This window comes from Perca fluviatilis, chromosome 23 (genome assembly GCF_010015445.1).
Source record: "Perca fluviatilis chromosome 23, GENO_Pfluv_1.0, whole genome shotgun sequence".
Lineage (NCBI taxonomy): Eukaryota > Metazoa > Chordata > Actinopteri > Perciformes > Percidae > Perca > Perca fluviatilis.
In genome coordinates, this window is record NC_053134.1 from 8,496,543 (window position 1) to 8,514,764 (window position 18,222).

Genomic DNA, 18,222 nt, shown 5'->3' on the forward strand with positions numbered 1-18,222 from the left:
TGTGGGTTTCACATTACACATAGTCATTTCATCCAATCGTTAAGTTAAAAATATTGATTAGAGCAGCTTTAAAAAGTGAGATGTCCATGTCTTTTTTGAGTATAAAGCAGTTTGAGGTGCTATATAAATTATGCGAAAGTATCAAAACGCTCCATCCATAAAGTAATGCCATCAAGACTTCTGTACAATTGTAGGGGAGATGCAGAAGACCCGGAAATGCTGACCAATCAGAGCGACTGGGCTTTTTCAGGAGGGGGGCTTAAAGAGACAGAGCGTTTCAGACAGAGGGTGAATATATTTAGACAGGCATATCTAGACAGAAAGTATGAAAAAAAAAAAAACAGCACATAAACATGTTCTAGTCGAAACCCAAAAATACAAGTATGAAACTAATAATGAGAACAATACGTCCCTTTTAAACACTCACAAAGTTTGTTTTCGGAATTTATATGTATTTTATTTAGATTCATTTCGCAGTTTATTTAGTTATTTTCCAGCAGCAAACATAATGCCAACACTTTATTTGACAGAAAGCTAGGCTGTTTGTTTAGATTCATGTCATTCCACCAAGCAACAACGGCATCTTTTTTTTAGACTTTCCACAGCTCCAGCCATGTTTGGGCAATAGGGATTGATCAATAGGCACACACACATTCTTTAGATTACTCTACATGTGTTCTGCATCAGCCACAAATGCTTGTGCATTATATGTAAGCAGGAAAAAGGGATAAGCAGTCTTTATTGTCTACAGTAAAGGAGAGTATATACCATTATGAAACCAGGTGTCATCATAACAAGCAGTACACTGTCATCTCACTACGAGGCTGTATCAGTGGCTCTTTTCACAACACACACTGATGAATTGTGCATAGAGGCATCACACTCTTTCTCACACACACATGCACGCACACACACACACACACACACACACACACACACACACACACACACACTAATATTGATTTCTGGGAATATGGGAGTAACTCAATAAAGCAGACAAGAAAAAAACTGGTCTCCAGCTCTGATTTTGAGAGCACTATATAAGGCAATAAAAAGGAAGTGTGGAACACACTAGGATGGTACCTTTTATTGCCTTTTTGCCTTTATACTACATGTGGAGACAATGAGCACCGAAATCCAATGCTTGTTTCTATGTCAAGCGGCGAGCGCACTATAATACAGTACTGAGGATTATATTTATCTGTTTGAAATTGCAAATTCAGTTCCCATCGAGGCCGGTTGAGTCCAGCGGGAGTTGTATTGGCAGATGAGAGCTGGCAATGAGGCGAGTCGTCATGATGATGCTAATCGGCCATTAATCAAACGACTCTACTCAGAGTCTCGTGTAAAGATGAATCCCACAGCTTTTCTTGGCAAGACACACCCTGCACAGCATTCAAGCACTAGGATTGGCCAGGTGTCCATGCTCGCATGTTCAGATCATATATCCTGACCAATGGGGTATCCCAACCTTAACCACTTGAGATCATTGCCTTACCTCAGGTATCTGCCTACCACTCAGCTGCTACGGAAAGCATTGGGTGAATAACAACGCTGCAAGGACTTATTTTCTTTGGCCACTGGGGGCAGCAGAAACAAGTTGTGCACAACACAGCATTGATATTTTAAGTTTATATGGTGAACTTCTTAACAAACAGTTGAGTATTTATAAATCTAGTACTTATGGAGCACCATTAGCATTCATTTGGAGTTACGTCTTGGCCTCATGCCAAACATAATTTTAATATTCATATTCATATCCAATATTAAACTATTTTCATTGGGGAAAAAATCACATGGGGTTATAAGCAGTGGATATTCTGCTAATTATGCCATAATAATATTTTCTATCAAGGTGTCTGGGTTAGTTTTTTCCCTCTATGCCTGAATATTAACAAACAGAGATTGTGAATAGCTTGTAATGAGCTGGTATACTTCCAAGCAGCAAGGGCATCTATCCAGGAGGTTTATGAGCATTTGATTCTCATTAAAAGGAGGTCAGGGGCCATCCAGGAAATATTTTTCTTTCCTCTCTGCCGATATTTGCTTTCACATGCTCATTAGCACCATTTTCTTCATCCACATCAAGGACTTTGACGGGGCGTTTGGAACCTGACTTCAAAGATTGAGATTGCAGACATTTTAGTGGGGCTTGCATCTCGCTGATCAAAAGTGATGCCTGCCCATTTCCTAATATAATCTTTCTAACTTGAATTTGGGTCATTTTAAATTCTTTAGATCTGGATCAAACAGAGGAACTGCTCAATGAAATGTTCCAATGTTACCTACATTGACTATTGTAATAACTGTAATACCGTAAGCCTGCTCCAGTCAATATATGTCATGTCCCTTTGCAGTTTTATCCCGATGTAAAAACATAAGGACACCGAAAAGGTAATTACAGGTGTCCACACACAATGAGTGGTGATAAGTGGTAATCATATATAATCATATATAACTATCTGGTTCACACAGAGCAGCTTAGAGGTAATGAAATGTCTGCTGGCACTGTATTGGCACATTTTCCCTTTACTGCTTCCAGTGATATCGAATCTCTGTTCGTGAAGATTTGTTGCTTCACTGTCACACTGTTTTTCATTTACGCGAGATACTGTTCTGAGAAACTGTGTAAACAAATCAAATTATGATCTTAGTGTTGTATGAAGACAGGTCAGATAAACTGCCTGGTGGGTTATTTCTAGCACATAATATAATGCAAAAAAAAATCTCTTTTGTTTGTGTCTTCAGTTCTTTGTAACACAGGTTTAAGCAAAAATGTCCCATGAGTGCTCTTCAATTCTCTCTGCTCTGCATGCTTGATGTAAAAGTGGGACATTAGATGAGTTGGGTGACTGATCAGAGGGGTGTAAAAAAAACAAAACAGGGGAAGAGGCATTCAAGGGTGATTGTGTTCCATGACAGAGCAGCTGAGATGACTGCAGGGGATTACAGTTACGTCACATTAAAAGGAAATGATTCCCGATTCACATGTGCAGCGAAATGACATAATACAGTAATTGTTTGGCAGTAAGAGTGTGGAAAAAAAAATATCCTGAAAGTCCCTTTGTACTCTAATAACACTGACATGCTGAAAGACCACACATATGTCACATTATATACCTTCAGCTGAGAAAAGAGGCTGATAGAATAAATTAAGCATAGTTGAAGATAACACTTCTACAAGTATGTGCTCAACAACACCCACATGGTGTGCCTGTTATATGCACAGTCTATGAATAACTTCAGCTGGAGGGTAATACATGAAAAATGATCCCACCCGTGACTAACCATCCCTGCTACACAATAACAACATGCATGAATACTTTAACAATTTTGACATAAAAAAAATAATAAAGTATATTTCAAGCCATGCATTGCTATTGACTTCACCAGTGGTGAAACAGGCATTGTATTATACAGAAACACTTTCATATTATGTCTCTGTATGCTTCTCCTCTACATTTCAATTCCAAATATAGTACTTTTTACTCTTTTTTCCCTTTTTCAGTGCTTGTACATTTGGGTCCATCTGAAGTGCCAACCAACCCACAAACTGAAATAAGACAACTCAGTCAGTTTTTTGTGGGCTGCCTCGATCAGAAAAAAAGAATGGGATTTAACTGGCATTCAGATTTGTTGCCACTCGAGAACTACCTTTGCAAAGGTTTTTCTTGCAAGCCAATCAGAGCAGACTGGGCTTTTTCGGTAGGGGGGCTTATAAAGACTCTCTAAAACAAAGCGTTTAAAAAAAAAAAAGTTTATTGAACATTAAAGCAGGTAACGATGTTCTAGCAGAAACCCAAAATATAATAGTGTTACGTTTACAGTGGAGCACAGTTAATTGCCGTGCACATCAATGTGACTTCGCATACATTTGCCACAGTGTCATATAGCAAATACTGTTATTAATATGTTAACATCATAATATTAAATTTCAACAATGTTGCCCAGCACTACATGTACTATTGCTTAAGCATGTACTAACTGATTGTCTGCCCAACCTCGCAGCAGTGAAATTATGCAACAATACTATTATTATTAAGTTCATATGGCAACTTGTTAGCATTCAGTTGCCTATTTACACATCCAGCAGACACCGAGCAACATTAGCATTCACTTGGAGTTGTTTCTCTGTCCACCTGAAGAATTTGAATTCAATATTCCATCTCCTTTAGATCTGTTTTGGGTCTCCAGCGACTCCTGAGGGAAATATCTGGCTCTTTAGCTGCTAAATGCTCCACTATGTTCACCAGCTAGTCCCTAACTTTGCCTGGTCGGTTTTAAGAGTTTTTTTTTTTTTTTTTTGCTGTGAGTGAAATTAAAAGGTTGTGGACCATAAAACCAAAACAATAAGCTGAAAACTTCAAATGCTACCAAGTCATGTCATACACATACATAATACAAAAATATTGATTATGCACCTTTAACTTCTGTTTATTATCTGCCAGCTACTGATCCTCATGTCATTCCAGAGCCTGTTATTCCATCCTTGCCCTGCAGTTGGTGTAAGCATTTCTCACTTCTCATCATCACTTGACTGCCACACCCAGCTGCAGCGCGGTTCCCAATAGTCTCATCAACCCCTCAGTATATATACCTGACCCTTTCTCTCAGTTCTCTACAAGATCGCCTGTTGTGCGACTCAGTCTTAGCATTCTGGCCTTCTTATTCTTGCCTTGCAATTTTTGTCCTGTTACCAACCCCTGTTTTTAAGCATGGACACACAGTAAACCTTGCTTAAGCTGCTACATAAAATATTTGAACAATTCTGCCATCACTGGACTCCACAGAAATCCTGACCAAATCTGTTTCACTGAAAATACAGTGGAGGGAAATCAATTTCAGCCCTCAAGTGCTTTATTGTACTGTTTTGACTCTCAACCCAGAGACCCGCAGTTTTTGTGCTCGAGGGGATTCAGTGGGTCCAGATGTGTGCAACATCTGTACGCCTTTTTTTTTCATCTGCCTCAATGAAAACTACATGCTCAATCTCCACGTTGACAAGTCTGCCAAATTTAGCATATCTTAAACAGACTGCATGCAATTAGGTCATTCTCACTCTGTAGTTTGACAGATTCGTCTCCAAAGGAAGAGAAAAGGGAGTTGATGTTGCTGTATCTAAATGAGGATTTCTTTTTTTTTTAAGAACGGTGACACAAGAAAAAAGTATCTTTCTCTCTCATTATCTGGCAGAAAAAGCTTTGGGAAAAAAAACACACCAAATATATCGCAATGTGCACAGAAGAATGGTGACTTGTAATTACAGAGGATATCTTTTGATGTCTTTGAGGAGTTATGACACCAGTCAGAAAAACTTGTGCATGCAACATCAAGATAGAGTTACCGTGTAATGTACTACTGCTAAATTAGGCAGAGGGATGACACCGGCAGGGATCCTGTCAGCAGTTCATTTCCCGCTGCTATACTTAGGATGATGGCATTCTCATTAGCGATACTTCATGATTAAATGAGATAAGTTCAATGCGAGTTTTTTTAATCACGTGACTGTCAAGACCTCACTAATACTTTCTTGGAACAAAGTTTCCATTGTGTGTTGATGATGGAATCACTATTTTGTTCACTATGTTAAATATAGCATTTAAAGCTTAACTCTCGCCGAAATGCAACCTAGGGTCTTTTTGTGAATGTACCCGAGTCAAACTTTTTTTTAAAAGCATAATTATAACGGAAACACCACTTTTAAGATTTACCGTATTCTCGTTTTTCGGTCAAATGGCCTTTTGAATGGGAGTGCCAGGGGCACTACTATGGTAAGAAGGCTCGACACAACATGAAACTTTGCTCGAAGTATCACCAGGGGCTCTACACATGAACTCCAGCATTAAGAACATTGGTTGTGTACACAGAGTTTACTAAAAAGAAAGGTTTTGAACGACTCACTTTAGCAGTTGTTGTTTACGCTATCTGCCATTTTGTCAGTCAAAAAGTGTCGATCTCCGAATGTGAATGAATTCTTATATGAGGCTCCTTTTTCAACTACAATGTCAATATTGTTTTTCACTAACGACAAAACAACAAATTATCCGTGCATTTATATGGAACTAAGCTTTAGGAGCTTTCCATCTTTACTCTCCTTCCTCGACTATTTTTGACTTGTGAGATGGACGGCGACCGGATAAACCAACAGCTACAGTGAGTTGTTAAAACCTTTCTTTTTAGTAAACTCTGTGTACACAAACAATGTCCTCAATGCTGGAGTTCATGTTCATACTTCGAGCAAAGTTTCATGTTGTGTCGAGCCTTCTTAGTGTTTTAAAAATAGTGATTTTGATGCTATCATAGTAGTGCCCCTAGCACTCCCATTCAAAAGGCCATTTGAGGGCGCCCAGATAGCTCAGTTGGTAGAGCGGGCGCCCATATATAGAGGTTTAGTTTTAAACCTATGCTTTTTTGGGTCCAACAAACCTTTACTACTGGCTCTTCCCTCCACTTTTATGCTCCCATATCAGTTAAAGGTGTTCTATTGCTTTACACAGAACTAAAATAAGAGTAAATCTTCCAAAACATTTCATGCAATATTCCTTTTCTTTTTCACATCAAACTGCAAGGTCCTGAATGAATGCATCAAGGACTACTGTGTTCGCAAGACCAGTGGGAAGACAGTATCCATTATTTGAGTTGTCGGTCGCCTAGCAACTTTAATCACTTGAATGCCAAACATATAGTGCTTGACTTCCCATGTTGAAAATATGACCTCATGACATCAATTTGAAGAACATATTACAACACAGATGGGAGTGAGGGGAAACAGGTAAGCTAGCAATACAGTCAATGTTAATGGACCTTAACATTTCTATTAAAAGATTCCTAAGCATTTTAAACAACTGGGGCAAAAATGCTCTTGGCTATTATAGCTACCCTGCTACTTGGATTGAATGCAACAAGTTTCCCTGTCTCTCTCTCTCTCTCTCTCTCTCTCTCTCTCTCTCTGGAGGCTGTAGAAAGACTTTGAAATAGAAATCCAAGAATACTAAGAAAAACTGAATAAGGACAAGTTAACAAAGAACAAAAATAATTCCTGGAAAGGAACTTAAAGTCATAGATGGAACATAGCAGTGTTAGAGCTTCCAATGGAGTACTAATCCTATTACTATAGTGTAAAGAACTGAATCAGTTGTGATTTCTTACATAACCAGTCACATATTGAACAAAACAGTTCTCCCCCAATATTCACAGCTTTAACAATCATGATGATGTACAATATATTATGAATGTAACCACAAAGAGGCATGTGCTTTTCTTACCTCATCATCACACATTCATTATCACACACACACACACACACACACACACACACACACACATACACACACACACACACACACACACACACACTCATTCACTAAAAAAGGTCATCTTCATCATTTTCTGATTAGAAAAAAAGGCACAGAGCTGAACAAAGCCACAGTGACACGTAATGAAGGCTTCAGCACTCGACAAGGCAAACTGTTGTGGGGATGTGTTCGCGCTGGGCAGCGCTCCAGTTTTCTGGTACATTTAGTCAATTTATAACAGCGGCAGAACTGAGCGTTATTCATTTTCAGTAATTAAAAGTGTCATTTTGACAAAACTGCCACGATGTAAATAAGCTTGCCAAGATCAGAGGGTGAGCTCATTAAACCACGTGTTCGTGATTCAATCTCTGAAAACTGAAGATCCTCAAATTTCAGATTCTGCTTAGATGACCTTCCTCTGACTCCACTCCTACCTTTGTACCCTGAGAGATGCTATATGGGATGCCATGCATGCTAGAATAAATTGTACTGAAAACGCCTTGCCATCTGCCACTGCCACTTTGACCTGGGCGCTTTTGGTGCCCTTGGCAACTCTGCTGCTAATTCCAACCATAAACACTGAAATAATCACACTCTGAATGAGTAAATTGGCATGACAGAGTTTTACCAAACAAGTCCCATGCCAAGAGAATTAGTTCCAATTTGCCCTACTGCGACGATCCCCTCGAAGCACGACAAATAAATCACTCCTAGAGGGCTAATGGCTCCTTGTGGGAGCCTGTGGTGAGAGCAAAGACCGAAAACATCGCACTTATTGTCTTCTTCATCCTCCCTAATTACTGGACCGTGTCCCTGCAAGACAGTTCCTCTGAGAACCTTTATTTCTGTATTAAAAGGAGATGAAATTTCAACAGCTATGAGTGATGTCAGCTTGTCAGCAACCCGCATATTCTTCCAATCGCTGGTGTGACTGAGAGCATGTGATGGGAATAAGGTCTGCCGTCAAATTGGTGAACTCGCCATGATCTCTCAGAGGGAAAACAAGGACAGGGGTAGTAGAGTGCTGCAGATATTCCATCCAGTGTATTAAGACAGTAGGCTATAAACTGTGCAGAGATTGTTTGAGTCACCAAACCTTGACACACAGGAAGGAAAACCAAAAGGAGTCGCCGTACTTGAAGGAGCGAGGGCTTCTTTCTGGAGTTGCCAATTTGAAGTGATGTTCAACAGCCTCACAGGGAGGAATGCATTTTAGAGAGACCACTTTCTCAGGCTGACTAAAAAGAGGTCATCCTCATCATTTTCTGATTAGAGAAAAGGCACAGAGCTGAACAAAGCCACGGAGATGTGTAATAAAGGCTTCAGGGCTTGACAAGGCTCCACAACATTGTTGTGTAGATGTGTTTGCACTGGGGCAGCGCTCCAGTAATCTGCTACATTTAGTCAAGTTATAGTCTGGATCGATGGCGGTTCAATTACCAGATAGTTCTGGCGCCGCCGCATGTGTCTCACCTTCTGCTTTCTTTGTGTTTACGTTCTAAACTCCAGTCACTTCGAGAAACAGCAACCACAACCTCCGAGCTAGCAAGCTCACGTCACACGCTGAAAATGGCAAGTTTTGAAGAAAATTTGGATCGTGCAACAAGGCAGGCCTGCTTGGGTCACTGGGGGAAGGATTGTAAATGATTATACGTTCACTGCATTTACTCTCTAACTGGGACGTTTTGGGACCGATTGCACATAGCGATACACTGGTAAGCGCAAATTACATTTAACCATGTAATCTAATTGAAATAGCTCCCGTTACTGTATTGTGTGAACAGTTGACTTCAATTAATACTTTATGTGGCGTTTTCTTTTGGGGGGGTGCAAATGTTCCACCAAAACAAGTTCCTTTCCGAGACCATTTTGCAGTGGTAGCATCTTTGTGACCAGAGCTTAGACGACTGTGATTAGTTTAAAGAAATGCAAACAACCCAGACGTTTTTATTTTTATTTTTTTATCCTGTCCGAGACTGTTATGTGTGGAGTCAATTTATAATAGTAGCAGAACTGGGCGTAATACATTTTCAGTACTTAGAAGTGTAATTTTGACAAAACTGCAGCAATGTAAATAAACACGCCCAGATCAGAGGCTGAGCTCATTAAACCATGCGGTCGTGATTAAATCTCTGACAACTGAAGATCCTCTTTTCATATTCTGCTCAGATGACCTTCCTCTGACTCCACCCCTACCTTTGTACCCTGAGAGATGCTATCTGCATGATAGAATACAATGTCCTAAAAAGGCCTTGCCATCTGCCACCTCCACTTTGACCTGGATATCCTTGGTGCCCTTTGCAACTCTGCTGCCAAGCATGCCTCCAGTTTAATTACTCAAAGAACCTTTCTGTTTTAAAAGAAGGTGGCTTGGGATATCAACAGCTATGAGTGACGTCAGCTTGTCAGCAACCCTCTAATCTTTCAAATCGCTGGCGGTGACTGAGAGCATGTGATGGGAATAAGGTCTGCCGTCAAATCAGTGAACTCGCCGTGATCTCTCAGAGGGAAAACAAGGACTGGGGCATTAGAGTGCTGCAGAAATTCCCTTCAGTGTATTAAGACAGTAGGCTATAAACTGTACACAGACTCACCAAACCTTGACACACGGGGAAGAAAACCAAAATACTTAAAAGAGATCTTTCTAGAGTAGCTTGTAGTGATGTTCAACAGCCTCACAGGGAGGTATTATGTATAGAGAAACCACTTTCAACAGAGAAACTAGCCTCTACAGACCAGAATATGATGCAGCTACAAAATGTTGCATTAAAGAGCACAACCCACCTTTTCTCAAATTGAAAATCATGCTTTTATGCCCGTCCAAAGATATCAGCGGGCTCTATCGCTCTCTCTTTCTACCGATATAACCAACAGACAAATTCAACAAGTTCACTGCTGTATTTTTGGGGTTATCAAAGGTCATTCTGGGAAATTGAGGAAGCCACTAACTGAAGCACAAGTACTGTAGACAGTCTCTGACAGGCTGATAATACTTAGAGTGCAGTTTTCTTTTAATCAGACACCGTCTAGACATGCACTATAGTTCTTCAATTATTTTGAGATGTAGATATGCACGTTATGAGTCGTAATATACCTCAGCTGCTAATATACTGTAGGTCATGCATTTCATTCACAGTATAGTCAATTCTCTTTTAGGGTGAATTGATGTTTTAGCCATGTTAGCAGCGTGATACAATGGATGCCACTGTTGATCAGTCGGTCCATCATTTTAAGTTCAGATTGAAACATCTCAACTTAACTATTGAATGCATTGGAATATCAAATAACTTTGGTTATTCCTTAACGTTTGACCTAGTATCATCAGATCAAAATTTCAATTGTCCAATGATTTGGTTCGTGAACGAAAACCAGCAAAACTAATGACGTTTCCATCAGCAGCAGCTGCACTTTGTATTTAGTGCTAAAATAAGATGTTGAACACTGTGAACATTATACCTACTAAACATCAATATGTTAGCATTTTTTATTTTTTATTTTATTGATTATTTAGCATTTAGCTCACAGCTATAGCTAAGACTTTTAGTGTAGTTTTGTTAAAGTGCTCATATTATGCTCATTTTCAGGTTCATAATTGTATTTAGAGGTTGTACCAGAATAGGTTTATGTAGTTTAATTTTCAGAAAACACCATATTTTTGTTGTACTGCACATTGCTGCAGCTCCTCTTCTCACCCTGTGTGTTGAGCTCTCTGTTTTAGCTACAGAGTGAGACATCGCACTTCTGTACCATCTTTGTTGGGAGTCGCACATGCGCAGTAAGTACTACTAGCCAGTCAGTTGCAGAGTATGAGGGAGTGCCACGCTAGCAGCTAGGTGAGCATTATAACGTGTGTTACAAAGTGACGCACGTTCATCACGGAAGTAAAGGCTGGACTACAACAGAGCTGTTTGGAGCAGTTTGTGAACAGTGTTTCCTGTTGGAGATGGTAAGTCCCTTTGGGGTGGACTTTGGCTTTTCCACTTTGTAAACCTATAGCATGCACAAAAAGATATATAACACAATAAAGGAAAGGGGACTTAATATGAGCACTTTAATACAACTTGCAATTATTGCACACAGACGATCTCTCTTCTGGCAAATGGTTGCAAAACTAGTGTCACTCATTCTCTATAAGTTTCTGACAAAATTCCTTGATCAACAACAACTGAGATACACCCACAGTGACCTCTGCTCTCACTTTTTCATATCAAAAAGGCTGTCATCTCTGAGACTTGCCTATTAGTAGTCAAATGCCAGCTCGACAGATAATGCAGACTGGTTTTAATAAAATATGCAGGAAGTTCTTGATATAGGGGTCTGCTGTTTGCTTATCACAGTCATTTCCTCCAACAATAACAGGAAAGCCAGTGATGTAAGATCTTTTCATCCTGCTGTGACCAAACAAGCCAAGTGGGAGCTCTGGAATGAAACCTCTCTATCTGTTTCCTCCCTGCGTGTTTTTGATAAACTCAGCAACTCAGCAGCTATAAAGACTACTCCCCACACGAGACAGGACTACCTTTTCATTAGCAATTATAGTGTTTTCTCATAGTGGCAGCAGCTTAAAACAAGATAGCCTGTAAAGTTGCTTCTCTCTCTCTCTCTCTCTCTCTCTCTCTCTCTCTCTCTGACGGCTCCTGTGTGAAACTATCATTATGACTGCTCCTGCCATTACAGCTGGCCGCCGCTGACTGGTCAAATTCATGCCGCCACAGCATGCAAATATGGATCAGCACCCCCTGCATACATGCTGAGGTCACGTCTGAATCATTGCCCCAGCAAATGACTATGATCAGATAAGGCTGAATTTTACCAAGACGGAAGACATTCCCCTTATAGCCTCAGTATTTAAATGCTATCAATACAGCTAAGCCCCTTTCTATAATTCTATAGGATGAGCGGTGAGTTGGAAAGGAGTGGGTTGTATTGTTTAGCTGTTTACCTGGTGCAATCTTAGACTAATTTCATTAACTCTGCATGGGATAGCACTTCTGCACCCAGCAGATTGTGCATCAGTAAAGCTTGACTGCCCACAAGCATTACACTTTAGTGAAGAACAAATTGGAATTGAGCACATGGAAGAAAAAATAAATCTAATTCTAATAGCAGAAAATGATCAATTGTGGCTAATTACTTGGATTCCACATAACAAGTGACACCAGTCAGATTCATTCCTGCATAATTATGTATGCTCCCATCAGATAAAGTGTATTTATAGTCATCTCCTGTGGCTTGAAAGTGACTGGGGAGCTGATGCTAGCTTTACTCGGCACAGAGGAAATAGCTCTCCTTTCTCTATATTTGACAGCATCCTTTTCCCATGCAAGGCTTGTGCAATATTACTGTACATTTCACCAGATGATATGCATTTGGTATGAATGTAGGGCTGGGATTTCTTTCACTTGTGATCTAAAAAAAAGGTCAGTGAGCTTCTCAGGCATGTATAAAGAACAGTTTACTTAAAAGCTGTATAACATAACCCAGTGGTATTACTATGATATTACTAAGGGGACTTTAAATGTATTGTAAGTATTTTCTTTAAGGAGGGAAATAAAACAAATGCTAATTATAATTGATCTGGGAGGCATTACTACCATACAGTATGAATAAGGTCAGGGGATGCACAAATAAGTGTTTAAGTCCAATGGTCTACAATTACACACGCCATCTGAGCTCTTAAACACTACCTGTGGTGCATTAGCAAAACAGGCTGAGTAACACCATCTCAATATAACATTAGGCTTTCATTGCAATGTGTTTGCATCCTGTATGCTTCCAACAAGTGCAAAAAGACAACAGCTAGCCTACGTCCTGTACATATTCCTGGCTTGTACCTGCCCAATTCAAATACAAAAGTTGTCTCCTATATCACAAAGTAGATTTTCGTGGCAATAAAGCGCTTCAGTAGCCTACATCTGCGGCTCAATGTTTACAGATGAGAGAAAAAGCGAGCTGTAACGGGATAATATTACCGAGCGAGGTTACATAATAAAGATGGGAATAAACGAAACGCTCTGTAAGGGTGTCCATTTGTCAAATGAATGATGGTGAATTAATGTGTGTGGCCATAGAAGACCCCGCTATAATTTAACAGAGGAAACGAGCGCACCGTTCTGCAAAATACACGCACGGAACGGACAGGCTGGGAACGTTTTCATTTAGAATGGCTCGAGCTCATATATTGCCTTGAAATAACGACCCGTTTACCCGTATACAATCTGTAGGAAATCCGCGTCCGGCACAAACACCTGGATCTACCCCGGGTTGCCAGTTCCTTGGCGAAGTTTAAAAAAATAAAAATAAAAAAATAAAACGCGAAAAAAAAACTCAGATGACAAGCACAATTCGCAAAGCTCCGAGCGCCTTACCTCGATCCAGAGAGAGCGGTTGGACCACTGTCGCCATGACTGCTGTTTACTGGAGACTGGAGACTACAGGAGCTGCAGCATCACACACATAGAGAGAGAGAGAGAGAAAAAAAAAAAAAAAAAAAAAAAAAAAAAAAAAAAAAAAAAAAAGAGAGAGAGAGAGACAGAGATGAGGGGATGTTGGGAGTGGTTGGGAGGGGGATTAATCTACCTCCATCCTCATGAAATCTCATGACCTGGCATTGTTTGCACATGCAGCTTACAGTACATACGCACTACAAATAAAATCCATCTTGACATGACTAGCCCTACTATAAAATATATATGGTACCTTGTTAAAGATTTTCTTGACATGCAATCTGCCACAGTGAGTGAAATGATCATTTAAACCATATTACTACTTGTTGGTTCGCACGTTTTAATAATTTGATTTCTAACACTCAATGTGCTCATTGAAAGTGACGATATTGCGTGTGAGTATTTGAGTGGATGTCAACCACTATGAAAACCTAAATAAAAGGCACAGATCTGCTCAGGAGAAAGATGTATGACCAGCACACTACATGGCCAAAAAGTATGAGGACACTCGTACGAATGATGTGGACTCGCACCCACATGTGTTTGCTGAACTTTTTGTTACAAAATCATGGGCATTAATATGCTGCTATTACAGCATCCACTCTTCTGGTGTCAGGCTTTCCGTAAGATCTTGCTGCAGGAAGTTGCTCGCATTTGACAAGTACACAAGGGTATGTGCATATCTCCTAAATCAGAGCAGCATTTAGGACAACTGTTCTCTCTTACCTACTGTAGGAAACTGATGAACAAAACCCTGAGTCCCCAGTCATTGTTTACAGAAGTCAACCTGGTTTGCACACTCTTAGTCTCTAAATGATGTGTGTCTCTGTGCCTGCATGTGTAAATGCTTAGCCGTGTATGATCCACTCATCAATTGTACTTCAGAGATCAGTTGATTGCAACCGCACTTGCTTGCCATAAAGGTTTATGGAGAATCACTGAGCCATGCCGCCTGTTATCTCCTCCCTTGGCTACATGCACTGCCTGCAGCCCGATAAGGACTAAATGATGGTAGTGAACCTTTGTTGGAGGACTTAAGGATTAATCCTCATGTTTATGTGCTACCACAGAACTGAGCCAAACCACTGACTCTCTTCATCTACTGTAGATCTGCTTCCTAATGGTGCCTGCTGCTGTGGCATATCTCATACCTGGCCAGTCATTGTACTCGACAGAAGCATTGCTTAATAAAAACAAGCAGCAAATCTCTAGTTGGGGGGGGTTAAGGCGGAGTCACGTGGCTCACAAACCATGACTGCAATGATAAATGCAAGCTGTAAACGACTACACACCTGAGGCAAGGACCAATATTTAGGCTTCCATGGCTGCTCAGATCAAAATCCACAGTATCGTATAGACACTGAAATCATTTGAATCTCATTTATCCTGCTTGCATGAAAAAAAAATCACTTTATAACCATTTGAGAAACAATTACCTCACACTCAACCTCACTTTACTTCAAATTGGCAGCCATGCAGTATGTCCAAGAATGACATTTTAAAAATGTCACATCGATGTATTTCTGCTGATTTCACATTCAATTTTCATCATCTTTAAGCATTTCAGGGAATATTATGTCATTGTAATGTGCTCTGTTTTTGATTCGTTACTAAACCGAATCACACAGTCCATATGTGCTGGTGAATTCCAGCCACCCACGGTTCCACCCAGCTGCACGCAGATGTAAACTGGTGGTAAGTGGTGGGCTGGACGGACGGGTGGAGAGAGTGAGGGCTTATAGAGAGCGCACGGAAAGAGGGCACAGAGAGATTACAGGCTCCCACCCATATGGGCTGGAATACAGTTCTGCTTTTTTTTTTTAAGAGGTGGGATTACGCTGCAGCGCTCTTAAAGCCCTTCAACTGCAAGTGAATGAATTTCTGAAAGGTCTCCTCTCTCACCAAAGGAGATGCAAATATAGACGACTGGACTGAAGTATATTTGCCTATCAGATCAAAGCTCAAAACAGTGTCAGAGAGTTTATAGGCACCAATTAGGGATGGGCATCGTTTGGATTTTAACGATTCTGATAATCGTAATTTTTGAAACGATTCCAAGTAGGAATCGGTTCTCGATGCCCAACCCTAGCACCAATACAGTCAAAAATACAAAAATCAACAAATTCAACAGGTCATTGAGGGAATAGTTAATCATTTTATGAATTATGCTCATTCGTTTGTTGCTAATAATTAGATGAGAAGATTGAGACCACTCTCATGTCTGTACGGTACAACAATAAAGCCAACAGCCAGTTACATTATCTTAGCATAAATACTGAAAACTCTGCCCACAAAGAACAGAATCTGCATTCCAGCAACTCTAAAACTACTAAATTGACATGTTATACCTTGTTTATTCAAAACAAAAAGTATAGAAACGTAAAGGCATGGTTTGACGGGGAATAATGTGCCAGATGATTTCTTGGTCTTATCAAAACAGAACATTGGGTAATGAATTTTCATTTTATTCTCATGCTTGTGCAGCATGACTGTGATCTACATGGAATGTTGCACTGAGGCGGAAAAAAGATGAAATTTCCTTGTGACATGATCAAATCTCCAAAAAGAATGTATTTATGTAATAGTTTGTGTTAAGGTTTTCATGCATGATGTGACAGGCTGCTCTGTTGTTTATTACCAAGCTTCATTGGGCAGCTGCTGATAGGTAATGAAAGTGGATCGTAATGTTAACAAGAGGGAGGCATTCAAAAAATTCTATTTCTTTTCTAACAAGGCAAATCGACACAACAAATATACAATTTTCTTTACGGGAACAACTGAGGGAAGTAGCTCCATGATGATATTGTCTTATCAAGACTGTCCACCATAGTTACAGACTTTTATTATTTGTAAATGGAGCAACTTTGAGGTAAAATGTCTTGCTCAAGGGAACCTTGAGGTTTACAGAATGGAGAACCTGCAACACTGATTTCCACATATCGTGCTTTTGCCATGGGATTTTAACCTCTAACACAACTTTCCTCTAACCATTAGGCTACAGTCTGACGCCCCCTTCAGGGAAAAGAGCATCCATTCTCTGTCAAATGGAAATAATACATGCATTACAATGCATTTTTAGGCCTTTATTTTCACAGGCCAGATGAAGACATGAAAGGGGTGAGAGAGGGGGAATGTCACGCAGAAAAGGGCCGCAGGTCAGGGTTGAACCCGCTGCCGTTGCGTCGAGGAGTAAACCTCTACATATGTGAGCCCGCTCTACCAACTGAGCTAACCCGGCCACAAACTGGTTCACTTTGTTGCTCCCACCAGCTCATTTCATTTGAGAAGAAAGCTAATGGGAGTATATTGTCCCTCTTCACATTATTACATATCTTGAAATTAGGAAATTCATCGATGCTCTGCCACTGTTTATTTGGCATTTTAGTTGCTCTCAGACAACAGTAAAAATGATAAGACATCTATTTATATTGAGCTACAGCCCGTCTTACACATCTCTGTGTGAATGCTTAAAATCTGTCAACTCTTCTTATGACTGGCATTCAATGAGGGAATGATAATGGCTTTTTACCCAGACTTACATCACCAAATGATAAAGTGTCCCTTGTATTTTGCATGTTTAATGCAAGTAAGTAATGCCATATCAGTTATTCTAAACTCTGAATAATGTTGACTGAAATCATTGCCAAGCCTTTCTTCCGACTGCTGCGGCTAAAACCCATTCATTATCATTATCTTCAAACTTATTCTATTATCAATCCATGTTCAAACACTTTGTGGGTAAAAAAAAAACACTACTTGGAGATGAATCATTTGTAGATAACTCTTGTAATTTGCCTCCTACTGTTACTGAAGGGCAGATGTCTGATTCCTGATTCAAAAGATTCACACTCATTACCTCAAATCAGAGAAGAGGGCAAGATGGAGGGGCCAAAATGAACCATCTTGGATTCCGGTTTAGGCTGGGCTTTGCAAGGAGGTATTAGTTAGTGCTCTGTGTGCATGTCTGGTGCCAGAGACTATTAGAATGATATGCATTCTTCCAATAGCATCTGCACTGTTATAAAAAGAGTTATGGCAGTGCCTGGGGGAGCAGTGATTTACCGAGACATTTTGGCTGGACAAATTACAGCATGAGAGGAGAAGGGAGGCATTCTTTCCCTGTCAAAGTTTGATTATAGTTCGAAATGAATATAGATTGTAACTTATGCTCTGTTGAAATGTGATTTGAATCAATATGAGGTAAAAGACCAACACAGGTTAAAGCCACAGGATAAGACAGGGATGTGATGGATTTAAGAAGACCTTCATCATTAATTTAGAATGTAATGTTCTGTTGGCAAAAAGGTTTGAATAGGTGCTGTGTTTAAAAATGATACATTTTGTCTGTCACTTGGGACAAAGAATTCACTGCAAGCCACTGTAAAAGTTCCAAGTTGCTTTTCCAATTTCATTTTAAATCCCACGTTTTGTGAGAAATGAAATAGCTGCAAGGCAATACAAAGGGTTTCTGGGAAAGTGCA

At 40.0% G+C, this 18,222-nt stretch overlaps 1 protein-coding gene across 2 annotated transcripts in view; it reads right to left on the bottom strand.

The window, feature by feature from the left end:
• The window catches only part of lin7a (lin-7 homolog A (C. elegans)), a 34,685-nt gene extending 20,913 nt beyond the window's left edge, over positions 1–13,772 (bottom strand). For both annotated transcript variants that reach the window (XM_039792117.1, XM_039792118.1), the window contains exon 1: positions 13,664–13,772. In XM_039792117.1, coding sequence (XP_039648051.1) covers positions 13,664–13,700 — 37 coding nt within the window. In that variant the 5' untranslated portion in view covers positions 13,701–13,772. The remainder of the gene's footprint in view (positions 1–13,663) is intronic.
• Positions 13,773–18,222: the final 4,450 nt, after the last annotated feature.